The 25,790-nt window shown below is 51.0% G+C and overlaps 9 protein-coding genes across 9 annotated transcripts; 5 read left to right on the forward strand and 4 right to left on the reverse strand.

Annotated features, from left to right (window-relative positions):
• Positions 1–578: 578 nt before the first annotated feature.
• On the reverse strand, positions 579–3,917 carry AKAW2_52014A (glycoside hydrolase family 35 protein; the record flags this gene model as incomplete). The annotated part of the gene is made up of 7 exons (XM_041692007.1): positions 579–973; positions 1,035–1,181; positions 1,252–1,384; positions 1,442–2,709; positions 2,761–3,452; positions 3,504–3,626; positions 3,691–3,917. The coding sequence occupies 7 exons, from the start codon at positions 3,915–3,917 to the stop codon at positions 579–581; spliced, it is 2,985 nt and encodes a 994-aa protein (XP_041545435.1).
• A 1,334-nt stretch (positions 3,918–5,251) lies between these two features.
• On the forward strand, positions 5,252–6,207 carry AKAW2_52015S (acyl-CoA thioesterase; the record flags this gene model as incomplete). The annotated part of the gene is made up of 2 exons (XM_041692008.1): positions 5,252–5,365; positions 5,431–6,207. 2 exons carry the CDS (start codon positions 5,252–5,254, stop codon positions 6,205–6,207), a joined length of 891 nt encoding a protein of 296 aa, XP_041545436.1.
• An 833-nt stretch (positions 6,208–7,040) lies between these two features.
• AKAW2_52016S (uncharacterized protein) lies at positions 7,041–8,162 on the forward strand (the record flags this gene model as incomplete). Its single annotated transcript, XM_041692009.1, has 1 exon — positions 7,041–8,162. The coding sequence occupies one exon, from the start codon at positions 7,041–7,043 to the stop codon at positions 8,160–8,162; it is 1,122 nt and encodes a 373-aa protein (XP_041545437.1).
• A 930-nt stretch (positions 8,163–9,092) lies between these two features.
• On the reverse strand, positions 9,093–11,171 carry AKAW2_52017A (sugar porter family MFS transporter; the record flags this gene model as incomplete). The annotated part of the gene is made up of 4 exons (XM_041692010.1): positions 9,093–9,295; positions 9,346–10,603; positions 10,656–10,732; positions 10,802–11,171. The coding sequence occupies 4 exons, from the start codon at positions 11,169–11,171 to the stop codon at positions 9,093–9,095; spliced, it is 1,908 nt and encodes a 635-aa protein (XP_041545438.1).
• A 3,720-nt stretch (positions 11,172–14,891) lies between these two features.
• On the forward strand, positions 14,892–15,631 carry AKAW2_52018S (uncharacterized protein; the record flags this gene model as incomplete). The annotated part of the gene is made up of 2 exons (XM_041692011.1): positions 14,892–15,252; positions 15,315–15,631. 2 exons carry the CDS (start codon positions 14,892–14,894, stop codon positions 15,629–15,631), a joined length of 678 nt encoding a protein of 225 aa, XP_041545439.1.
• A 578-nt stretch (positions 15,632–16,209) lies between these two features.
• Positions 16,210–17,067, reverse strand: AKAW2_52019A (class I SAM-dependent methyltransferase; the record flags this gene model as incomplete). The annotated part of the gene is made up of 1 exon (XM_041692013.1): positions 16,210–17,067. The coding sequence occupies one exon, from the start codon at positions 17,065–17,067 to the stop codon at positions 16,210–16,212; it is 858 nt and encodes a 285-aa protein (XP_041545440.1).
• Positions 17,068–18,904: 1,837 nt separating this feature from the next.
• Positions 18,905–20,177, forward strand: AKAW2_52020S (intradiol ring-cleavage dioxygenase; the record flags this gene model as incomplete). Its single annotated transcript, XM_041692014.1, has 3 exons — positions 18,905–19,148; positions 19,201–19,525; positions 19,574–20,177. The coding sequence occupies 3 exons, from the start codon at positions 18,905–18,907 to the stop codon at positions 20,175–20,177; spliced, it is 1,173 nt and encodes a 390-aa protein (XP_041545441.1).
• Positions 20,178–20,977: 800 nt separating this feature from the next.
• Positions 20,978–22,400, forward strand: AKAW2_52021S (uncharacterized protein; the record flags this gene model as incomplete). Its single annotated transcript, XM_041692015.1, has 4 exons — positions 20,978–21,176; positions 21,228–21,295; positions 21,349–22,075; positions 22,132–22,400. 4 exons carry the CDS (start codon positions 20,978–20,980, stop codon positions 22,398–22,400), a joined length of 1,263 nt encoding a protein of 420 aa, XP_041545442.1.
• A 652-nt stretch (positions 22,401–23,052) lies between these two features.
• SED4_2 (S53 family peptidase) lies at positions 23,053–25,054 on the reverse strand (the record flags this gene model as incomplete). Its single annotated transcript, XM_041692016.1, has 5 exons — positions 23,053–23,404; positions 23,466–23,769; positions 23,825–23,918; positions 23,967–24,108; positions 24,159–25,054. The coding sequence occupies 5 exons, from the start codon at positions 25,052–25,054 to the stop codon at positions 23,053–23,055; spliced, it is 1,788 nt and encodes a 595-aa protein (XP_041545443.1).
• Between the last annotated feature and the right edge of the window lie 736 nt (positions 25,055–25,790).

The following is a 25,790-nucleotide window of genomic DNA, read 5'->3' on the forward strand; positions in this document are numbered from 1 at the left end:
GTAGTTGGTTGGCAGATATAGAACGTACATAGAATCGGGCAGGGCCCCAATTGTATCTTTATTATATGAGGTGTAACTGCGAAACGTGAGTGAGCATACTCCGTAGTCACTGTGGGATGCCAGCATCTCTAGCCTAATCACTTCGCTATGTGCATAATCTTTCCCGTATTCAAAAAATAAATGGCAAAACTTGATACCATACAGCTGCGTACTGAAGTTGCCGGACGCGACGCGCTTGTTTGTTGCTCTTTTCGGGTGGGTCCCTCCTTCTTGCCTGAGGCAGAAGCGGGGATCCCACAGCATCTCATCTCCCATCCCCACAGCTCTTCTGGCTCGCACACACACTTAGTTCCAGAGTCAGATCTTAGGTGTCACTTACATTTACTGATGAGAGACGAATATCCTACTGGGATACTCTTACAGTATACTCTTACAGTATACCATTGGACTATACCCCCATCGACTGCTATGTGATTTCCAACGAGCCGTTGAAATAAATATATACTACTTACTGCCACTACCCTCCACTTTAATAGTAACAATAACAACTACTACTGGTAACTAATGACTGCTCATCATCAGGTATACTGTGAGCGAGCCTCCGTCCACTCAGGCTGATACCCCAATTTAGCTCCATTAAGATCGAATCCCGTCCCATCGCCCGCATCGAAGCCACTCTCATACGCACCATAGCTGATCAGCTCGATGTTCTCCAACTTGGCACCCGCATCCGTCTGCGCCCACAGGCTGAGGCCAATGGTATTCTTGTCGCGGTTGTTGATAATACCAGGTGGGATGGGAAACGTTGTTTGCGGCCCCAGATATGGAACATATTTGCCATATTGGTATCCATTGATGAAGAGCTGGATGCGCACCGGGTCGACAGTCGACGGTGAGGTGAATTGGATACCGAGAGGAACGTCATAGTTCTTGGGGAGGTCAAGGGTGAAGGTGGTCAGGTAAAATGCGACTCCTATTACCTGGGTTAGATGCGAATAGCAACGGGCAGCGACATCAAGGGTATTGATCCTTACCTGACTTGTTGAGTCCATCGAGCGGGGATCCATCCGTCCAGCCGTCCGATGACTTCGCCTTGTATCCTGGTAGATGCCAACCTTGACGCTCGGCGAGCAAGCCGCCTTCGTTCATGGGTGCTCTCACAGGGTCAAGCTCATATGCTCCTATTGTCACAAAGAGAACGATGTTCTTAGTCTAGTGCGACAGAGAGAAGGGGCCCAGTGGAGTCCTTACCAGCGGCACCTCCAGCGTTTCCTTGGATCTTCCAGCTCGTGAATGAACCACCATTGAGTGTTGCTCCAAGAAGTCCTCGAGGGTTCTCCACGCCATCACCGGTAGACGTCTCGTCATGTCCGGTGTAGTCGATCTGGGTGAGGAGGTTAACTATGTAGGTTCAAGCTAGGGTATCTGCGTGCTAACTTACCACAACTGTCAGCAGATTATCGGTCTGCTTCAAGGTATGATTGGTGAAGCTGATGACTGCGTTAGACGACGTTTCGTCGGCATTACCTGGAAGCGAGGCCACAAGATCCCCGTTCAGCCAGACATTCCAACCAAAAGCCAGACCTCCTTGCGCAGTCAAGTTCGCTCCAGTCACGTTAGCACCATCGAACCGACCACGATAGATCTTGATGCCGGTATAATAGCCATAATCGGAGGCAAACAAGACAGGCAGACTGAGTGGGTCAACAGGACTCAGCGTTGTAGTCTTGTTGCACACCGTCCACTTGGAGTCATCATAGGAAGACAGGGTCTCGGGCAAGGAGTCGCGAACTTTCCATCCGGTCAAACTGGGGAGCGAAATGGTGCTGGTATCGGCCCCACCAATCGATCCCACAAGGCTCCCATAGTCTGTTTTCTTGACGGTGATCTCCTTACCGTTCCATTTGACAGTCTTCGCGGAAGACCCAGCGAATACTTCCACGGTCGTGGCGTTGTCGTTGTCTCCAACCAGATCCACAACGCTTCCAGAGATACTCACATTGCGGACTAGGTATGGGCCCAGCACAAATATCTGCTGTTCCGGTGTCACATAAGGGTCTGTTGTGGTTGGTGGTGCCCAGAATCGGAATGCCGTCTCCGTCTCCAGGAGATAGAAAATGGCGCCATTGGAGAACTTCACGACGCTGCTACCACTGCCTTGAGTGTAAGTGTAAGAGGTAATAGTCCGATTACCTGAACTGCTAGTCAGGTTCACCGAATCACCATATTCCTCGAAGGTCAGGTTAGTCGTGTTCTTGAAGGCAAACGTCACCTCCTGTCCAGAGCGTGCATAGAGCACGACAACATCAGTGTCCCCAAAAGTGCCGTATGTCGCGATGTCGGTTGACACATACAAGAGCGTGTTATGACCGAGTGGGTAATCAGTCGAGATCACCTTACTTTGCCTGCCTTGCAGATTAATATTGGGTAAGGTGAACGCGCCCGCAGAAGTATTCACATTCAGGGAAAACGTGATGTCTGTCTGCGAGGATGTGGTAGCCTGCTGCACGACATAGAAACCAGCGGTCGTGTTGGGATTCCGAAGTACCCATGTGTATGCTGAGGTCGTCGATGTGTAAGTGGTGCCATTCCCTTCCATTTCGACTCCCAGCAAGCCAGAAGACACTCGAGTGAACAGACCAACGAGCTTCGTCTGACTGAGCTTGTCTCTGATTTGTCTAGTCTCTCTAAGTGGAGCGCTGTAGTCGTCTACAGCCAGTAAGTATGGCTTCGCCTGCGGAACCTAACGGGAGTACTTACATGAGGTATACACCACAGGTGCAGCTAGATGGCCCCAGTTTGTACCCCCGTACAGCATGTACAGGTTCTGGAGGGTGACCCGCTGACCAATATTGTTCTTGTAGTACACATCCGCAAATTGTGGACTCAGCTCACTCGTGCACTGATCGTAGAAAGAGTCGGCGCCCCAGGCAGAGAACCAGCCACCTTCGAACTCAGGCAAGTATTCGGGCTGCGTGTAGCTGGTGTTTTGGAACCATTGATAATAGTTCCGTACGACTGAAAATCCTGTGGAAGGGTTGGTGCAACTGAGCCCTCCCGGGTACGAGTCTAAGCCGTAGACGTTGACCGCACCACCCACATCCTCATAGTCTGTCGACCAACTTCGAGATCGCTGGCCTTTCTCGTTGCTAGTGAAGGGAACGTCCACGCCGGCAGCTCGAAATGCCTCCTCAATCTGCTCCATATACTCGACCAAGGTATTGGTCGCAGAATGCGTGGTCTCCTGAAGTTCATTCTCGATCTGGTTGAGAATGACTGGCCCACCATTGGTGATGGAGTTTTCCGCAATGATCTTACCAATACGCTCAATCCAGGGAGTCCATGCCTGGTGATATGTCGCATCGCTCGTTCGCAATTCACCACCGCTCCCGTCGCTCAGGTATAGAGCTAGACCACCTCCGTTGAACTCAGCATTGCAGTAGGGCCCAGCACTGGTTATATGTCAGCAATTTTCGGGGAAACGGTGAGCAACTATGTCTAACCGTGCGATGATGTAAATTCCGGCCTCTTGGGCATAGTCGAATAGGCGCTGGATATTGTGTGCTCCGGTCTCAAAGTCATATGTCCCATTGATTGGAGAGTGATAGTCCCAGAAGAAATATAGACTATGTGCCAGCCGTCAGAAGTCACGGGGCTGGAAGTAATCTTGGACATCCACATTGCACAAACCTAACAGTGTTGAAGCCATGTGCGCGCATCTTCTGAAAGACATCAAGCCACATTTCCGGAACGGGCAATCGGGGATAATGGAACTCTCCGGAATAGACAAACAAGCGATTGCCATTGACGGTCAGACTATAAGGGTCCCAGGCGACCAGATCTGTCAGACCATCTGTAGTCGCCCGGATTTGGGCGACCAAGATGGCCCAGCACGAGAGTATGAACTGCAGCTTCATGGTATTATCGCCCGCGCGCAATACTTTTCTAGCATCTATGCCGTATTCTCACATTATATATCATCGGCGATTGCACTGCCGAGCCGGTTAAGGAATCGTGGGTTTGACACCAGTTCGCGCTATTAACCACGCGAGAAAACGGCGAACTGGACATGGAGGGAAGTGGCGCGAAATGTTCATGCAGAAATGGCACGCATATGCAGGTTCAATTACTCCCAACTGCCATGGGGGCTGCCCCTATGCGGGTGGATTGGTGGAATAATACTATTAATTCCTAAATCGGGCCAATTCTACCCCGACATTCATCACGTCAGGAGAGGAGAGACTGGGAATTTCCCCGGCGGGATTGCGGGGTAAGCAATGGGGTTTGGTAATATACCCCTTTTTTCCATGTTTCTCTGAAGGATAGGATACCGACTCCATCATTATACATAGTGTACATGATTCAGCTTGTGTGCTTCACACAGTGGACGACCTGAAGATGCAGGTTCAGATAATAGGCTTAATTTTCGGCTTCCCCGCTAATATCGGGCAGAAGATCTCTGACCTCCTCTGCGTTCCAAAGCTACCTGCACAGACCAGGTGCAGCCGTGACCTTTTTTTTTTTTTTTTTTTTTTTTTTTTTTCATTCTCTACATACATATTTGTTCTTCTTTGGCGTGCAATGTTGCCATGGTGCAATCATAGTGGTGTCTAGAAGAGAGCTGAGCTTCCAGCCGCACTCGTTGAAGACCAGATCGGATTTCACATTAACTCAGTGGAGTGGAGAAGCAGACACCAACAACTTCTTGTTGGGGAACTGAGGGATACAAGCTCTCCCCAGTCCCCTTGCCAAAACAAGTGATGAACAAATGAAAGAAAATGGGTAGTCGAAGCGCCTGCTTGCCACACGGCAAGTATTGAGAAGCCATATGAGCTTACATGCTGGCACCTATCTGTGTAGGTTCACTCAAGGTACTACAGACTATGTCATTGAGCATTACTACTTCCCGATCGGGATCGACAGTGGCCAGTCCGGAGCCTACACTGCGCAGTGTGTGCACTGCCAAAAGTGGATAGGAGGACAGTGGAAATCGCATCAAAGTTTGCACGGAAGCACACCCCTTTTTGGGGCAAACCTCGGCAGCAGCTTATCGGAGCTTATCACTAATCGGTCCAGCCGCCCCACGGCAAGTTTTTCCGCTGCCGCCCTGCCTTTCTTTAAGCCTTCTGGAATCCCGCCCTTTTGTTGTAGGCGATCCTTCATGCATAGACCATCATAGACTGTGTCGTTTTCTTTTCTGTACATATTCCTTCGTTTGATCATAATATTTTTCTGCTCTCAGAATTTCCACATGGAGGCCATTCGCTCTTTGGCGAGCTCCCTTTGGGAGTCCGTCACCTTCTGGAAAGCTGCTGCCATCTTCTTCGCTTTGCTCAACCTGAAGACTCTCCCCATGATTTGGCATGTACGTCGCATTCGGACCATTCGCGTATCTTCATTATTTGTATATTAAGTTGCTGACAAGTCTAGGTTCGCGTGTACCGCTACTTCTTCAAGCATGGCTACCTCATCACCCCTGCTGTCGAACAGCCCGCCCGTCCCTGCACCGAGGTTCTCGAGCCCGTTAGCATCTACTCTCGCGCCCCCATCATGGAACTCGACTTCAACATGCACAAATCCAACTCGACCTACTTCTCCGATCTCGATGTCTCCCGTACCGCTCTCATGTCCAGTATCGTCGTGAAGGGAGCTGCACTCCTAGAAAAGCGTTTGCAGGAACAAGGAAAGAAGGGTTTCTTGGGGTTCATTCTGGGCAGCGTCTACACCACCTTCAAGCGAGAGATCCCCGCATACGCCAAGTACGAGGTCAAGTCGCATGTGGCCAGTTTCGACCAGAAGTGGATCTACATCGTCACCTACTTTCTGAAGCCGGGTAAGGGAAAGAAGGGCCAGGATGACCCCGAGGCGCTGAAGAAGAGACTCTACGCTGTGTCCATCAGCAAGTACGTTCTGAAGAAGGGCCGCTACACCGTTCCTCCCAAGGATGCCTTCGAGGCTGCGGGGTACACTCCGTTCCTCTTCCCCACGGCTGCTAATGGCCATGCTACTGGCGCTGAGAATGGTCACGCGAACGGGGATGCCGTTCAGCGTAAGGAGACCGCTGCTGCCAATGGTACCTCGGATGAGTGGGAGCGTTTGAAGGCCGAGATTGATCGGGGCATGACTGTTGTGGAGCCGATTGTTGAGCAGGAGGATAGGCTCCTGGAGGACTATGTTCACAAGATGACCAAGCCTGGCTTTGCCTAGAGGATTGATATGTTTGTATTTGATAGATCGTTATAGATAGATATCATTTTACTGCGAAGGTTAGAGCGATAGAACAGAACATAATATATTATCATGTCATTTATACATGGCTAGGGAAACATTCGATGTTGTTAACCTTGCGCTTCTTTTCGTCAAGAAACCAGCTACTGGGGGTGAGTCCTGATGGTGCTATCTGATTGAAAGCATAGTAAGTACATACTTTGTCTTGCCCCCTGTGACTGAAAGAACTACTTACCAAGTTCGAGGTAACTACTATATTTTCTCCTAACAGCAACCCTTAGCTACCGCATCAACAACGGCCTCATCAAGTCAGTCCCAAAACAACCATAGGGGAACGGGAATTTCCTGGTTGAACTGTTCACAGCAGAGGAATGGGCGATTCAGACGACTACTGTACGTAGTAGTACAACAGAGAATGCTGGGTTGGGACGGATGGAGTGTCGAGGATCGCTGGTCTAGTCTATACACAAACTAGGCCTGTCTCTTAGCGCTGAGGATATGGAGGAATGGATACTATAGTGCATATCGAATTAGTCTTCCATACGACAAGTTCATCAAACATACCCTCCACTTGCACCCAGATAAAGTGCTCCACAGGCGGATCGATCGCTCGGTCGCCCTGGGACGCTGTATAATTGGTCAATTATGATAAAGCTAGGCTATACTCGGCTAGCGTGACCCCAGAGTCAGGCACTCACATCAGGTGACCGGGCGGTGTCTCTATACCCCAGCAGCAGCAGCAGCAGTAGTGTTTATTTCTACGTTTTCCTTTTGAAAAAGACGCGCCTGCAGACCACTTAACCACACAAGGGATGGATTTTGATGATATAGCGTTGAATCACTTTGATGGGCTGAAGAAAGAATGGGTAGAACTGTGTTCCAGATCTGCTAGGGGCATCTGCGGACTGGCCAACAAGTACCGCAACCGAGATGGTTGCTTGCTTCGGTCAATGCACAGCGGATCGTTCAACTTTAGTTTGCGTCTACACTGGGAGGATGACGGCGATGACTGGCTGATTCGGTTTCCGCTTCCAGGGAAATCCATGTTCCCGGAAGAGAAAGTTCGCGGAGAAGCCATACTTATGACATATATCGCAGACAACACGACAATTCCCGTTCCCCGAGTAATTGCCTCCGGGACAGCAGATGAGAATCCTACAGGTCTGGGTCCCTTCATTATCATGACCTGGATCGAAGGGAGGAAGATGTCGGAACTACTCCGGACAAGTGATTCATCCGACAAGGAGGAAACCCTCAACCCAGATATCGACGAGGAGACGCTCAAGGCCCTGTACGGGCAAATGGCACAGGTCCTGCTGAAACTGTGGAAACTCGACTTCGATTGCATTGGTAGCCTGAGTAACAACGAAGTGACTGGCAAGCCGCAAGTGACCAAACGGCCCCTAACCCTCGCTATGAACGAGCTGGTCCGGACATGCGGGCTGACTGATCTTGATCCACCGAGAACCTATAACAGCTCCACAGACTACATCGTCTCGCTTCTCGAGTTGCAGTCAAAGCATCTTCAGCAACAAAGAAACAGTATCTACGATTCCGCAGACTGTCGCGAGAAATACGCTAGTCGTCATTTGATGAAGGCGTCAGCATTGAATTTTCTGCCCCCTGAAGATAATTATGGACCCTTCAAACTATTCTGCGATGATCTATGCCCTGGCAACGTTCTGGTCAATGACTCCCTTCAGATCACCGGCATTATTGATTGGGAATTCTGTTATGCGGCCCCGGCCCAATTTGCCGGCAGTATCCCGTGGTGGCTACTTCTGGAGCGACCACATCGAATCATCTACAATTTTGGCGTGAAGGCGTTCTTTGAGGATCTTTTACCGAAAGCATACCTCTTCTTGCACGTGGTTCAATATGGCATGTCGCATGGTACCGTCAGTCGATATGATATACTGGGACTTATTAGATGAATACTGCTGGGGTCCGCGTAAGTCAATTGCAGAGAGGGTATACAACGCTACCACCGCCCCTGAGATGCATAAGGCTCGTGAGGACTTCGTCAAGGCGAAGATAAAACAACTGCAGCAATATCATGCAGAGCTCGGAGACGAGACCGTTGTCTCTTACGAAGAAGAACAGACCAGTGAAACGGAAGACTTTATACAGGAATATAAAGTGAGTGGTAACGGAGATCTATAGGTCATACTCTTTCTAACCATGAAATATAGAAACCTCAGTTGGAGATAAGTGCGAGCCTATTCATAGCAACTGCCTTAGGTACTACAGCCTTGGCAATCACCGTGGCGCGTATTATCATGAGAAAGAGTCGTGTGTGATGGGACTTCACAACGTGTTTCTTTCCTGTTTGTCCTCGAACAGAGTTGCAAGGCCATCCTGGACATTCACTGGCCAATATGTCTCAGGTCCGGTGGGTCAACCACGACCCTGCATGATGATTAGTAACTTTATGTAGCTTATCAGATTTGCAAGTGACTAACAGTCTACATCGCAGGATCCACTGACACGTGCTTAACAAGAGGAAAGTCATTAGTTTAACACCATTGAACAATGCAGATGGGGTCACCTGATTTGCCTGTTCTCGTCGTTTCTTCCTTGGATTGAGATCACCAACACACAAGCACACGATACACACTTCAATCAGAAACCTCTCTCAAGCACTAACGAGTTCTATCTACAGGCTTTTTTTATATAAGGTTCCATGCTTGTCAAATACGGAAAAGCAGATATTATTCTCGAGTATTAAGCTCCGGTATCAAACAACTAATCACTCGCATCCATCAACTGACATATTACCACAACCATTAGTCTTCATTATCGTCAAAGAGCCCCAGGGAGAGCACTGCACGACTACCAACAGCGATACTATATCCTAGAACCGATCATTTCTCATTATACTCCTGTGGGTGGCTCTCTGCGTGCCCTTCCGCCAGGTTCTCCGCATGCTCATAGAATCTGGGCAGTGGTTCCAACTTCTGCCGAAGTACCCAAACGCGGAAATGCCACCATGCATTCTTCAATTGGTAGGATGCGTGCTTGCGCGTCGAGACTGAAAAGACTTGATCAAGCTCTTCCAGTGTGAGTTCTAACCAACATTAGCTTTAGCCCCCGACTGTGACAATATTCAGTACTTACCCTTAGTCTCTGGCACAAACAGCAGGACCAGGAACCATCCGATTGCACACCATGCGGCATACCATCCGAATGCACCCTGAGGCTTGAATGCTCTTAGGAGCATAGGCCAGGTAAACGACAGAATGAAGTTGAAACACCATGTTGTCGCAGTGGCCCATGACATGCCAACCTCACGCACCTGCAGTGGGAATGCTTCGGCAGAATAGGTGAACGGCACAGGTCCCTCACCCGGGGAATAATATACCTCGAACAGATACATGCCCGTTGTGACCATGGCCACCCGTTTCTTACTGGTGTCGTTGTCCGGCTCAATCCAGAATGAAAAGCCACTCCACAGAAGGCAGATGGCTAAAAATGGAAACGTGAAGAGCAGCAGGTTCCGGCGGCCCCAGGTGTCAATGGTGAAGAATGCTGGGAGTGCAAAAACCCAATTCAAGATCCCTGTTCCCATGCTGGCCAATAGGGCTTGCTGGATACTATATCCGGAATCTTGAAAGATGGTTGTGGAATAGTAAGCTATCACATTCACTCCACAGAATTGTTGAAGAAACATGACAATCCAGCTAGCAAGTGTGGCACGACGATTGCGTGGGATCGTAAAGAGCTCGAGGAACATGGAGAAGAAGTTCTTGCCGGTGTTGACTTTCCGTTCCAGCTCCACCTGGACGTACGCATAGTACAAGTCTCGGGCCGCCTGCAGATCAGTGGGGCGGAGAGTGCGGAAAGACTCGAAAGCCTGGGGAATTCGGTTGTGTTGAATAAGCCACCGAGGGGACTCCGGGCAGAAGTAGACTTGCGCGCAGACGACGAGGGGCAGGACCACGGTGGATCCAAGCATAAGACGCCATGAAAGGTCCCTCGATACGCCCATAAAGGCAACGCCCATGATATTACCAAGCATAATGCCGAATGCTGTCCACATCTGCCACATCATAACAAGGGCACCTCGGATGGGGGCCGGGGAACACTCAGCCGCATACACGGGCACTGTCGATGATTTGGAACCAATACCAAGGCCAAGGACAAACCGTGCAATGAAGAGGTTAACCCAGGAATTAGCCACGCCTTCCCAGATGGAAGCTACTGCCGCAATAAAGCAGGACCAGAAAATTGTCCCACGTCGCGCCAAATATCTGTTCATTGGCTCGGTAAGCCAACAACCGAGTATTGCACACGCTAGATAAGGTGCGCCCACGACGAGCCCAGTAAGGTAATCTTGCATTTGCTCTGAAAATCGGGGTGCAGTGATCCCAAGTTCCTACTGGTTATTAGTTTGGGCCACTTGAGTATAAAGACGAGAGAGCACTTACATCGAGATAGATTGCCTGAGCGCCATTGTTGACAGTCTCATCCATACCTTGTACAGCGGCTGCAAGAGAGCACATGGCTTTAGAGAAGCATCGTCAGCATTGGGATGAGAAAGGTCATGACAGGTAGTACTGATAAAAGCACCTACATGCCATGAAGTAAAGCTGCCAAGGTTGCGACCATTTATGGGTCTGTTCCCGCCGGAGGGTCTCCTTGTCCGCCTCGCTCAGGTCAGGAAGGTCCAAGGCGCCCTGCGGATTCTGTGAGATCAAGGCGCCCTTGCGGAATTCGTCCAAGTGGGCTTCGAGACCGTACTGGCGACAAAAGCGCTCCACGTCGTCGAGGAGTTGCTCTCGCGGCACGCCTGCCAAGGGGTTTTCAAAGACGGCGTTGAGACCGCCCGAGCGCCCTTCGATATCGAAGACATTGTGTTGCTGCTGTGGCTTTTCAGCGTGCTCAACGCTGGCGGGGTTCTCGTCCTTGTGAACGGCTTTCGCCGTGACCCCTTCTCCGTCCATTGCGAGAGGTCAACTAAACACAGGATGCTCACACAGTAGACGCGCTTAAAGTCTTGTTGACGAGGTATCAAATCACGATTCAGAGGGGAGGTGGTTCAAGTAATGGAGAGGAATCGGAAGGCCGATACCTTGAACTTTCTACGCGACTGTGGCTTGGAGGCCAACAAGAACATACTTCAGTCGCAAGACTTGGGGCTTGGGCGGCTTGACAATCACCTTTTCACGTTTCAGGGTCAATCAAAGTCCTCCGGGGTGGTGGGAGAGACCCCGGCCATTTATCGAATCTCACGCGAGAGCCTTGTCATAAAGGGTGGATCCCGTCAGTGTATTTGTCGAATGACGACGAGACATCGACTTGGCCAAAACGGCGCATGGGCACAGAGTTCGACTAATCGTTGAGTTCTTTGATGCGGCTTCTACCGACCGCTACGCGTGTGCCAGCCAACCAGGCGGCATCTGGTTGGATTGGAAATACTTTGACCATAAGGCTCCGTTACATCCTAGTCGATGTGGACACAAGGAACTGGATTGGATTGGTCACTTTGGACCAGGATGGCCCATTTCATGCCGTCATTCGAGGATGCATCAAAGGAGGCCAGTCTCCGCAAAGGAGGGGGATGAGGGGAGCACCGAAGCCGGCGTCTGTGATTGCGGTCGGGCGCCGACAAGACATACCCCAGATAGGTATGAGGACATGGGGGGGAGACCAGAGTCAACCATGGATAAGGTCAGTGTACATGGACGATTGAATAGCGTGAAAGCAGATCCCCAGCTGGGGAAACCCCACGGGGATTGGTAGGCCAGTCCAGATGGACGGGATGCAGCAATGGTCAGGCCACGAGACAGCCGTGGGTCTGCCTAACCCAACTTCGGTTGCTTACAAGAGATATGATTTGAGTGCAATCCCACGCTACGGAAAGCTAACGTGAGCCGGTCGGGGGTTAGTGAAGCTAGGGAAATTAATCGATTTGCCTGTCACATTCCCGTTACCATTGTTAGGTTGTTACACGCCGGGATTTCCTAATGCGGCGGTGACTCGGCCTCAGGCCCTCACCGGTGGCCACGTGATCTCCAGCTTTTAGTGATGCCCCAATCCAACCGCACACAGGTTACCCGACATCAGGATCAGGAATTGTGCTCGTACGGAGTGAAATAACTCTCTTGACTTCATGGGTCATTGGTTGCTTGTGTCGCATTGGCTCCCTTGGCGGTGTTCCATCTGATCCAGAGCACGTAGGTGGCGGCCGATCTATCCGACGTGGCGCTGCCGGCCAAAGCTACCAAAGCTTCCCACGGCTCCTGGTGCTTGCAGATGACCGCGCCCAGCCCTTGGCTCCTCCAATCGCTGCCACTCGCCCGCAAGCCTTCCTGAGTCAAACAGAAACAGAGCGGTCGGGGTAATCCGGCAGGGAGGCGTGGTCTGACAGCCTCTCCCTCATCTTCCTCATCACATGGAAGACAGTATAGTAGTACCTTGCACTGATGCACGACTTTCAGCCTTAAGGCTCCAACACGAACATTCATACGTGCTCTAGAGACGCTGAGATATCCATGCGTCAGTCCACGTGTTCTGAGATATGGTACGCCTAATTGGGCGTCATGCAACGAACCAAAAGGGATACCCGGATGGCTGTCAGAATGAGAGACCACGCTAGATACAAGCGAAATGTATGGATTGCGGGGGAAAGGGTGGAGAAATCGGGGCGGAAATACGCTGCCAATTACCCTCCTTGCGGCCTAGAATTCAGGCCAAAGCGATTTCGTGCGGGTGCGCTTTGCAGCATACAGTCGAGTGCTATAGAGTAGGAAAGCAGTTATACACGTGGTAGTAAGCCCTGACATTTCCGTGCTGTTTCGAGATATACAGGTCGCATAATATCTCGTATCGCTGAGCAAGGAGGTGTGAGCTTACACAACCAGGTGAAGATCATTACCCTCCTTGGGTGGACCTATACATCCTATTCCTGATGATTGGGTGAACAATTAGCAGGACTGTTACATCCAGATTGCACCAATAGAGTGAGCAGCTAAAGCTGGATAACACGAATCAACACTGTCACTTATGTGTTTCGATTCCATGTTCCGCCATGAAATGCCAGTCTCACCTGATTATAGCCCGCGCGTGGAAAGGGGTTACACACGACGTGAAGCCGGCTAGTGTCAGCTACGTCGTCTACTTTCAGCCACCATGAAGATAAGCAAGTAACTATTTTCGCCAAGTTGCACGCCTGTAAGCCACTTGGATCTTTGACTTTCCACAAACTTCTACTGAAGTAAGGCGGTGGATCACCCTTTTTCCGGCCGCAGCCACTGCCGGAGGGGACAGTGCGCAGGGATACAGCACTGGCAGGGTTCACGTTGGGACCATGGCACTGAGAACGGCATCGCAGGTACGGATACAATATCTACTCCCTTGTTTTCTGAGCTTAATTCTCGTATTTCGGAAAGACCTTATTCTTGGTCGGTCGCGGCTTATTCCAGTTTTGGGCGCGGCCTTTAGGACAGGCTGGCCGTGAAGTAATCGTACTGTAGCCTGTCTAGTGCGTGCAACTAACCTAGATACCAGGGTTGGATATCGCATATATGACAGCAACAAGGAGTCTAAACTACGGATTATGATTCCAGAATCTGAAACTTGAATTTGACATTGAGTGGCTAAGATAATAGCAGCATCTGTGAAATGGAGCAACTTTCTGAAACCTCGGCATGAGACGAGGAAAGTGCTTGGAAGGAGAAAGCATGCGACCGGCTTATACAACGCCGATTATTACCTGGTTCCTACCCTTTGGGGCCGAACGCAAACTTCAGGTGAAACTGGGTGTGGCCATAATCGATATACTTTCAGCACGAGTGGTGGCCTAGATTCAACTAGAGCCTCAAGCAGGAAATTGCCGCAAAGAGAGAGATCATTGTAGGCGGTATGATGGCCTCCTAAATTCCATTTGTTATGAGTGTGACATGCGTGTTGCCTGCAGTTGGACGTCGATCCATGCCGGATTTTTTCAATGACAGGTCCAGAACCCAGTTTGGGTGGATCACTGATCTAACTTTGCAAAGTTCACAGGGGGCCAGTGAAACCACTCAGAAAAGTTTTCATTGAAATGATTTAGCAAAAGACTATCATCGTGTCTATGGTACAATTTATTCCGACTCAAGTCTGCTTTTTATTGCTATTTTTCCCGATGAACAGTACATATGTGATTTCACTCAGCTCATGAAATGTCGGTCAAGGTGTATACAGGATGGCAATGCGTTGACAGGATGTCGCATCGACTTCTCGACCAGCTTGCTACGACGGAGACTACTACTCATTGCTGACTAGCCTAGTTTTAAGAACGGGATTTCCATGGTTCATCGTTGATCAATATTCACTCATTGGTGGGATCTAGTGACCAGAAAGTTGAGCAAGCACAGCCAGAGTTCTTGTGTCCGGGTAGTGCAACGCAAGATCTTGGTCGCTCAGTTACGTGGCGTCGGGCACTCTGGGAATAGCGTCATATGACGCACCGCACATTTCACGATACAATCTGATATCAATTCGAGAGGTCAATGTGGTTTCCTAACAAGGACGTTGTTTCTGATCCCGAGCGAGGTAACGATTGACCATGTCAGAATATATCTATCGGCCATGCGTTCTCTTTTTCGCATTTGATATGAACTCATTCAATTGATTAAAATATTCGATTTCAGTGCCCTGTGCAGTCTCCAAGCGTCACAACAATGTCTTCCTCAAATCTTTGGCTTTACGCTTCATCCCGCCTCCGAGATCCCACCGTCACAGACGAGGTCTTCAGCCAATGGTACCAGGAGCATCATGTCCCCGATGTCCTAAAGACAGGCTCCGTGACAAAAGGAGAATTCTTCCGAGCTCTAGGGCCCCAGAAACAGTTTCGCTGGCTTGCCGCATACGATTGCGACGATTTAGATTTCATGGAGCCAGAAAACTTCGCCCGCATCCCGAAAACACACAGCATGTTGGGCACGACCAAGTCGTGTTTGGAAATTGCTGAATTCGACACAAGAATCTTCCAGCAACTCTTCGTACTAGAGAACGGGGAGGGGAATGAGAAGGGGAATACTGGTATGTATGCCAACTTGTTTACGTCTACGTACATCATTGCTAATCAACCACTGTATGTATAGGCCCCGACCGTTATCTATTAACCTGTACCTTCCACTGCGACGACAATGATTATGAGGCGCTCGAGCGCCGCTGCATCGATGGGGATATTCTACATGCTTTTCCGGGGTCGCGATGGCTGAAGATCTCGAGACCGTTCGAGGACGAGGATACTTATCTGGGTTTCATGATTGTGCAGGCGCTCGGGGAGGTTGAGCCGAAGGATTTACTTTGCTTGGAAGATAAGCGGTCGTATTTGGCGGAGACGCTGGGGCTGGAGAGGCAGTTCTTGCAGCCGCATTTGTGGGAGCTTTTGAGGAGTTGCGAGAATGGTTCGTAGATGTGGTGGGATTATAACTAGCTTGGATTTGTTGGGTTTGATGATGCTTCAACTATATATCTCGAGGTGGAGATGCTCTACATGTCATTGGTAGAATTTGAATTAGAGATTAAGAAAGGTACATTATATATATAATGGAGAAGGATGGTGTTGAAGAGAGAATTTTCCGGTTTTACGTACTCTGTAGAGATGTCGGACAAATTACGTCTTCTATTTCTACTATTTGAGCCCAATGGCTGGTCACACAAGCTAACAATAGCTGACCATCATGTTGGTATTATCCGTGACACAATGGACAGCAACTGGAACTTAACCAGGCCATGCAGCTAGTGTACTGCAGTATACTTGAGGGCATTCTAACAGGGATGACGCTATTCGTGGCACGGAACGAGTAGCACGTTGCGCAGGTGTGCGACATTACTGGAGATACGACAAGGTCTTGAACCACGAGAAATATTTCCCATTGAGATCATGAATGTCATTAGTGCAGTCTTATCATCTTCAATAGACTTTGACCTCTGCCCAGAAGTCCTCCTTTTGGTGATATGGGAAAGAGTGTCCCACCACATGAACTTAGTTCACAGCTCCACTGGCTTTTGCCCGATACAAACGACCCTAGTAGCCACCACGGCAGCACCAGCCGCAGCTTCCAGCGATGCTTGATGAACGATCTGAGAGAATTCTTTCGCTTCATCCACCTTGCCCTTCCTGGCAAGTGTCCGGGCAGTTTCTTCGCAAGTCACAATATATCCCTCGCAGTCGGCCTTGAGATATTGCTTCAAGTTTTCATATCGATCAATGCTCGTTCGTTTCATTCCCTCTTGTTCAAAACTCTGCGGAAGACGGCCAATCCATTCCTGCCGTTCGCCGGTATTCCAGAATCGAGAGAGGTACTCCAACGCTTCGATCTTGAGTTCGGGCCTGGCTTTGAAGATCTTCGCCTCTCGGATGTTCAGATCATCCCATTGGATCCATCCTCCGGGCTTTAGCATGCGGGTGATCTTCTGAATGATTGACGAGGGGTCGCCATTCTGGATGACTGGTAGGAGTAGTCGGAGATGTACAAGATCGAATTGTCCCACCAGTTCTTCTGGGAGTTCTTCGAAGATATTCCACTGCCGCAGGGTGATATTGGGTGGCAGCCACTCCACCGGAGGTGCCATGCCGAGAGTCAGATCTAGCCCGTCGAGGGTCGCATCGGGAAGCTCCTTCGCCAAATCTATAAGCCAGATGGCAGTGCCTGTGGCTACATCAGCGATGCGGGGATTTGGGGTCTGCAAGGACTCCCGGATGGTCGGGTGGATATTGAAGCCGAGGTGCTCTTTCCAGAAGTGAAATATTCCATTGAGTCGAAATGCGGCTGCAGTTTCGCTACCAAGGCCGTAGCCGACGTCGTCGGTAACGCGATAGTCGAGCTCTGTTTTGGAGGAAGCCATAATAGTACTAGGTGTCTTTGATCCTTGCACGTTGAGGAGTGGTTTGGTTAGCAGGGGTTCGGTGTGAAGGTCGATGATGCGGTGGCTGGGGATGCGCGCCGATCAGTGTGCCCAACTTTGGCAGATGAAGGCCACTAATGCACCCACACCCAATATGATCACACGCAAGCTAACTTGAACCATCAGCGGTGAGTATCTGGAGGTTCACGATACGTCGAGTGTTCAGCGATAGACTCGATCTCATAAAGTTCGCGCCCTTTACGGGTTGCAGCACCCCCCAACACAAAAAGACGGGTTGCGCCCAGTCCTGCAATTTAGTATGTTCTTCTCTGGAGTCTCTTTCCTCAACTTCTGATTAACACGACCAAACGTGCTAAATGCTCCATGATCCGTTGTTAGCTATGACTTCCAGAAGGTTAAATGTCCGAGTGATATAAAGCCATCTGCCTACAGTTTCGGACAGGGTTCGGGTGAATTTTTCGACGTAGGGATAACCTGAAGACTGGAGCGTTTTTACACCCTTACTCAAGATCTCTGAATGTGAAGGAGTGCCTTGCAAGAAATCAACACTGCAGCCTTGATCATTCTCGGCGAATGGGGAACTGATGTCGTGTCCAGCGGGCGCCAATTCTGTTAATGATTAAGTTGAATGTCCAGGAGTTAACCATGCGTGTCATGCGATGCGGGCGCCCAGATTGTCTAGAGACCGTCACAACATATACTATTCCCCTGGCAGTTTCACTGGATGGTGAAGCTCCACTAGACGTTAACCGAAATATCACATCTGAACCAGGGACGGGGGCAAGTTATGCTCCGATGGTTTTCTTCCGGCGCGACGAATAACAAGGGCGGATGGTTTGTGCGTCATCGGCTCGCGGATGGCAGTGGAAAGCATCCACAACTGCCCGATTTTGAGCCTTCAGTGGCCGAGGAAGGCAGAGGATCTGACTAAGCGGCAGTTTTGAACCGGAAGTGCAGCAATCATTGCCGTTTTGAGATTTGAAGAAGCTATACGCAACCACTTCTGTTTTGTTCTGCGCCTCACCTCGCGCACACACTGCTTCGGTTCAGGTCTGCTTCGGAAACACAATTTTAGGTGTATTCGGCGGCCCGTGCTTCTATTCTTTGCATAACTCCACCGTTGCAGGGGAAAATTCGGACAGCGCGGAGCCCGGACGAGATCACAACCAGACAAACCCTGCCATATTCCACGCAACAACAGCCTCCCGTTGTCTACCTTGTCAAAGAGATTACGAATCACTACACAGATAGAGTGTCAATGACAGTGACTAAAATTCAGCCCTGGCCTTGGCTTGCCAGATGAAACCACTGAGCCACCATCCAGAATCGGCGGAAACAACAGCCAAGGCGCGAAGAATACCCCAGACCCGCGGACGCTGTCCGCATCCCTGATCTGATAACGTCAGACGCTCCATGTGTACTAATTGCATGACAATGATTCGTGATGCGTGCCGATCATCCACCTTCCAGGGTCAAGTTCCCTGAGCTTCTATCCTCCGCTGCGGATCCACGTACGCGGCGCCAAGAAGCTTCCATTGCCCAGCCGGCATCTCGGAGTCCCTCTAGGGTTTCCAATTGCCGCCAGGGTACGCGATGACGAGTCCTCTGACAGTTGGGATATCAAAAGTCTTCGCTAGGGAGTGAGTACGGCTCACAGGGTAGCCTGACGGCCACGCCAGTATGGGACTGGATGACGCGGCTATAGCAGAGGCATCAACAATGTTGAGCATAAATATCAAGGCCCTCAGCCACGACTTGAAGGCCATCAACAGCACGATCGCAGCTCAATTATCTCGATCAGACAAATAGCTTCATCATGCATTTCTCCAAGCTCCTCACTCTCACCGCGGCCACTCTGGCTTTCGCCCACCCCGGCGAGAAACATGACCATGAGGCCGTCAAGCGGGAGATTCGCCTTCGCGATGCCCTCGCTGAGCAGGCCAGACACGGTGTCAATGCTTGCTCCAACAGCCACCAGGCTAGACAGGTTCAGCAGCGCTCCGTCTCCCGCCGCGCTAACACTGCCCGTGAGCTGCGCTCCAAGAGGGGCGTGACTGCTGGTAAGCAGGCCTGAACTGGCAAATCGTGATTGCATCGTCTAACCAGAGATAGCTCCCCACAAGTTCCGCCGGAACCTCGCGGCTCTCGAAAAGTGGGAAGCCATCAACCACAACAAGACCGGCCTCCTTGACTACTCCCCCCAGACCTCCGAGGCCGACATCTTCGGCGCCAACACCAGCTCCATCCTCACTCCCACCATCACCGATGGCCCCTACTACGTCTGGGGTGAAGTGATCCGTCAGAACGTCAAGGAGGATAAGTACTGTGACGGTGTCGACCTCTTCCTCGAGGTGCAGTACATCGATGTCAACACTTGCCTGCCTGTGCAGGGTGCGCTGGTCGACATCTGGAACGCCAACGCTACCGGTGTTTACAGGTATGGTGCTTTTTTTATCCTATCATCCAATCATAGCTAAGTATGTAGTGGTATCTCCACCAGTGGCAACTACGCCGCCGACGGCTGGGACTCGACCTTCCTCCGTGGTATCCAGGAGACCGATGAGGATGGTGTTGTCACCTTCCAGACCATCTTCCCCGGTCACTACGACGGCCGCGCCATCCACACCCATCTCCTGACTCACCTTAACTCCACCATCAACCGCAACAACGGCACCCTCCAAGTGGGCACTGGCAGCGTCGCCCACATCGGCCAGCTCTTCTGGAACGAGGTCCTGCGTACCGCTGTTGAGAACACCTACCCCTACACCACCAACACTCAGGATATCACCAGCAATGCCGACGACATGTGGAGTGTCGAGCAGGCAACCAGCGCCTACGACCCCTTCCCGGAGTTCCTGTACCTCGGTGATAGCATTGAGGACGGTTTGTTCGCCTGGATCCAGATTGGTATCAACACTACTGCCGACTACACCGACAACTCCTACTACAGCATTGCTGCTTACTACGATGAAAACGGCGGTCACGAGAACTCGGACAGCGCTGCCATGGGTGGTGGCTCTGGTGGTGGCGGTGCTCCTTCGGGTTCCATGTCCATGTCCGGTGCTATGCCCTCTTCTACCAGTGCTTGAGGGTTCTGAAAATCGCTGAGCATGCGTCTACGGGACGGGATTTACTTTCTACTGTAACAAAATTTTTCTCATATATGTATTAAGCAGTTAGACAATAGACTCTTCACTAGTCTTAAATCCATTGTTGGGAATACTATACCCCATCTCCAAGATCGAGCAGCCATTCCACTCCTAAGTAATATAAACATTGGTCTACGTTATGGCACAGAGTATGGACCACAATATATCGACCCGATCAGCCCCTTTCACCCAGACGAACCCTCGGCAAGAGTGAGCCCGGAACTATGCCCCGCCGCCGATAGAACAACCCCTAAAATCTGACAGCGTGCTCCATCTGACCGACCATCAGCAGCTGCTGTGCAACGTGAACGCTCTGACCCGTGCAAATCACAACAAATCCTGTCCATCAACTCTCTAGCCACGTATGCTAAGCTTTTGTGCTAGTAAGCACTATGGTGTTAGTCGAAGCTTGGACAAGGGGCATCATGACCGAACCTGCTGCACGGGGCGCGGCCAACAATCCGGAAAATCCCTCAAATCCCTGTCGAGCCGCCTTCAGCCCTATCGGGAGGGAGGATGCATCCCTGTTAGAGGCCAGACGGGCTGATAGCGTCATTTCAACCTGCACGATGACCTACTAAACTGCGACCGTCCATGTCTCCAAGAGTAATTTCCTCCGGTGCGTGCTCACCTGATTCTTAGCGGGCTAGCTCGGTGTGCTGGGTTCTTCCACCTTTTCCCTACAACTATTTGCTTCCTTTGGCGAAGATGGTCACAGTGGTATCCTTAGAACATTCAGGATGGCACCGCGAATTCACATTCAAGTCAATCAACAATCAGGGAGAAATTGTGTGTCGTCGGATTATGCAGAGGTACTCTCAGCAAACAGCAGCCATGTCATCACAGACGGTCACCTTGACGGCAATGTCATTGTATCGATGCCAGGCAATGAGACTGCTAGTTCATCGCAACAATTACTCGTCGAAGTGACCTTTGAAGGTAAATGTCCCATTGAAGAAATTATTCTCTGGGTTTAACCCGCTATACCAGGTCATCTGTCAACAGCAGTCAATCTGAATGTCTCAACGCAGCTGCTGCGACTCGCAAAGAATATCACAGTAAAATGGCCTTGCGCTCTTTCCGATAATGTCTTGGTATTAACTCAGTTCAGCTCCTCCGAGCATCCGATGTGCGCGAACTAGCGCAACAACACACCACCGAAACAGCACGCACAATCCTACACCCCTTCCACTTCAACATCCCCCGAACCGCCAACTCCGTCTCGTCCGACGAATATGACACCACTCCTCTACCCCCATCACTCTCCTTCAAACCCATGCCAGTCTACAACTCCAACGATCTGATACTGCGCGGGCAAGGCCGTATAGAATACTTCTTGAAAGCCCGACTCTTCGACGACGAAGAATGCATCGCCGAGACTGAAGCGCCAGTAACGTTTGCAGCGGCTCGAGAATGTGCCCCTCCCATTTGCATTCCCGACTTTCCTGGCGAATATAACCTCGCATCGTCACGAAGTGTTCGCGATAGATTACACCGCCGTGATCTATACTATCTATCCGTTCAGACTGGGGAACCTGCCCCGCTGTACCTAAACAAGTCAGGAATGGTGTCTACGGTAGTTCCACTAAAGTGGCACTATCGCTGTCTAGATCCATCGCAACAACACGCAAATATTCCCGGGATATATGCCAGCATCCAGACGTCGCTTCGCGCGACGACCTTTGTTTCTGTGTCTCCGCAAGATCGACTCCCATTAGAGGGGGACGCCAACAAGTTGCTGGATTTTAAGCTTGTTGCGAATACGACAGGGACGGGTTGTACTCAGGTGCGAAAGTTGCGCATCGCATCATGGGAGGACTGCGGTCTTAAGAAGCAGGGTACGTGATGCGCTCTCAGTGGTCTTTATAACTCCTGACTCTGTATGATATGACAGACCAACCGACCACATACCAAGCAACTACCCCCCTGATCCTCAACTTCGACGCGCCCGATTACCTCCCTCCTACATTTACCCATCCGTACATCTCCCGACGGTACAGCCTCTCCATCTTCGTTTCGGTCGATGTAGATAACTCGAGGAATGCGAGTTTGCGATTACGGGTTCCCGTGCAGGTGTCGTATGACCGGGGCGAATGCGCGACAGAGTGTATGTATGAGCCATTCCCATTGTATCCTGAAATACTTCCGCCCTATATCAAGTGAGGGTCAGGCGTACATTTTCGATTTAATTTATAATTCACACCAATAATGAGTTTAATATCATACTCGGCCGATGGAGTTGGGTTGCACTGGTAGAGCGGAGTTTGCTGGCCCTCGTGCATTGACTGCAGATATAGTGCGTAGCCCGTCAAAGTAGCAATGGGACCTAGGTAGATCCATTCGGAGGGACCAGCAAGAATGGACGAATAGCACGGTTTTCCTATGCACGAAGCATGGATTGTAGGGTGATTCCGGAAACAACAAGTGGCCCTACGGCTAATCGGCAAATCGCTGACATTGGACCATCACATCGCTCAGCCCTATGCGGTGCCAGGAGCGGGGTAAGTGATTGATTGGGTGTATTCCCCTCGAACCCCTGTCGCAACTAATTTCGGGGCTTCCACGGAGTAACTATGCATGTCTTTATCAGCCACTCATGATGCCCGCCTCGGGGTCTGTTGACTTTGTCTATGACGGTCGTTGAGAGGGGGGAGGAACCTGCATGAGACACAGAAGCGGTCATGAAACCTCTACTAAGACCCCTGTCATAAAATGACCATTCAAGGAGCAAGCCTTCGATATCATCTCACACATATCTCACATACTATCACATCATAACACATACAAAAGCTGATCCCATATACAGCCATATAATCTACAACGACAGCACCAACTGCCTCAACTTCTCAAAATCAGGAAGTCCCAATCCCGTCACCGGATCCCATCCGACTGTGGCATTCCAATGCGCCCACGGGATAATGCCCGCGCCCGCAACAGCCTCATCACTCTGCGGATCAATGCCATTGCACCCGATCGATTGTCCCGCCGTGACATCTGTCAGCGCCTTGTACCCCTTACTGTACAGCAGGGGGTTCAAGAAACCAAGCGTGGACTTGCCCGCCCGCAGACGAGCATCGTTCAACATGCCCACTAGCGCAGAGAACAGAGGACATGCGGCGGAAGTACCGCCGGAGCCGTAACGGGCGCCGTAGAAGATAACTTCGTACCTGTGGACCTTGTTAGGTCCTATTCTTGTAGTATCATCAAAGAGAGGGGGGTTGGGCTTACGAAGGCTCAAAGCTATGGGCCGAAACATCGGGAAATCCGCGACCGCTAAAGTTAGCGAATTGTGAGTAATACTGCTTCGTCTCGTTGGTGATGTGGTTCGCCAGGTAGTTCTGCACGGCTTCCTTCTGGAACCAGGCTCGCTCGAAGTAGTTGCTGAAACCACCGGAACTGGCTTCCCAGGCAATTTCGGGCGCGTAGGACATGGTGCCTCCTACGGCGGTCACGTAGGGACAGGTGGCGGGGAAGATGGGATTGAATTGGGTGCTGTTAGTGCCGTCGGTGGTGCGGCAGCCAGATCCAATTCCTGTGCTGCTGTTAGCAAGTGTGCGTTTAGTGGACGATGATGGTGAGGAGTATACCTTCGTCACCGGATGATTCCAGGACGCTGATGCCGCGCAGGCCGACCAGTCCGATCAGGTTGCAGACTCGCTTGGCGTAGTATTCTGGAACGGTCTGGGTCGGTGAGTATGTAGATGTTGATGGAGAGGTGTATAGTCTTACCTGTTCGTCGTCACCGTAGGAGTTGGAAATCACTTGGGGCAGGGCCGAGTTGGGCTTGGAGAGGAGGTACTCGTAGTACTGAAGGTAAGGCTCATTCTCATTATCGGCGGCACTCGGCTCATCGGGGTCGGGAATGAAAGGACTACATCAATTAACTTCGACTCAAGTTCAGTCTAGGCATTAAAAGCTCACGGTTCGCCAGAAGTGATAAACTCGGTCACCGGAAGAGGATGACCTACGCCAACGAGCAATTCCACATCGAGGTCAGCCTCGGTCAGAGAAGCCGTCGATTGGTTCTGGTCATTGACGCCGCCGTTGATCAGCTCCACGGAGAAGTTCTGAGACGGCAAGTTGAACAGTCTCTCGAACTTGGCAAGATCGGAATACGAGGCGGACTCGTTCAGGAAGCTGGCGAATCCCAGCTTGCTTCCTGACGAGGCGCTGGGAGTGTAGTTGCCAAAGTTGTACATCTCCTTCAGGCAGGATAACGTGATGGTATCGGCGCAGGACGAGCTGTTGGAGCGTTTGGCCACATGGTTGTCGACTTTCTGCGACCGCTGGGTCAGGCCAGCACTGGTCTTTTCCTTGCCGAAAAAGGTTGTCGGGGAGATGAGGTCGATCGAGTCGACCAGATCATCGGGAATGGAGTACTCTGTCGTGCGCAGTCTCTGGGAAGAACCTCTTTGGTAGTAAGCAAAAGTGGTGTTGAGAAGCTTGTTCACCTTGTCGACGGTGGTCGCAAAGTTCACCAAGCTGCCCTGCCGGGCAATATGGGTGATGTTGGCGCTGCGCAACCAGCTGATCACGGCCTTGTCGCTGGCCACTGGGAACAGTGTGTCGACTTCCTCTTGATCCAGCCACTGGCCATACTGCGATTCACCTGGTGTGGACAAGTCTTTCAGCTTGGATTCAAGCTGATCGAGGTTCTTGCGTGCCAATGCGATCGACAGGCTAATCTGGTGATCGGAGCCAGCATCTTCGAGATGGTGCCAGCCCGAGGGGACCGCGGCGAGCTTCTCATGAACAACTGCGTTGGTCGATGCGGCCAGAGAGCACAGCAGTGCTGCGTAAAGACCGGAGGAACGCATGCTGGAGGAATTGAGAGGGACAACAGACGAAGAGTTCGAATTGACTGCTAAGCCGGCGAGACGGACATTATAACTTTTCCCAGTCAGACAGAAGGGACGGGGGACTGGCCGCCCTTGCTTATCGGACGAGACAATGGCATCATTGCATGTCTCCAACTGCTAGCAGACTGGGTCAGTTCGGACCGGCCGATACTGAAGAAAAGCTGATTTGTCGAGGCGATTCTGCAAATGCACCCCAGAGCGACTGGCGTCGGCTGTTGTGATAAGCAATGGGTCTCCAACCCTGATTCCCACCCGGAGTCCGACGGTGATCGCCGGGATTGAGTTGTTGCAACATGCTGCCTGCTAACCACGCCATGCTGCCATTCATCTTGTAAGACACTTGACAATTACTCAAAACCAATCAAAAGCACCTCTGAAGCTTTTTCAATGTCTTTCAGAGTATTTCCGACGCCTGATAAAACTGCCGTGGCTGAGGAATACCCTTCGTTGTTTTCTTCTAAGCGATGGCCCTAAATTAGCGCCGGCGAACAAGCATCGGTGCCTCCAGATCATCCACTCTAATGCCCGCTACTGTACCGTCGCGTCCAATAGTCGCTCTCTGGGACCGTGGGTCTGAACTCAGGTTACCAGCGGACAATTCTCGCGGCTTCTCTCGGCTGAGTCCCTCTTCCCCAACGATCCCTTGAGCTTACCGCTGTCGATGGCCTTCGCTCAACGTGGGGTGTCCAATATA

This window comes from Aspergillus luchuensis, chromosome 5 (assembly GCF_016861625.1).
Source record: "Aspergillus luchuensis IFO 4308 DNA, chromosome 5, nearly complete sequence".
In the NCBI taxonomy this organism is placed as follows: domain Eukaryota; kingdom Fungi; phylum Ascomycota; class Eurotiomycetes; order Eurotiales; family Aspergillaceae; genus Aspergillus; species Aspergillus luchuensis.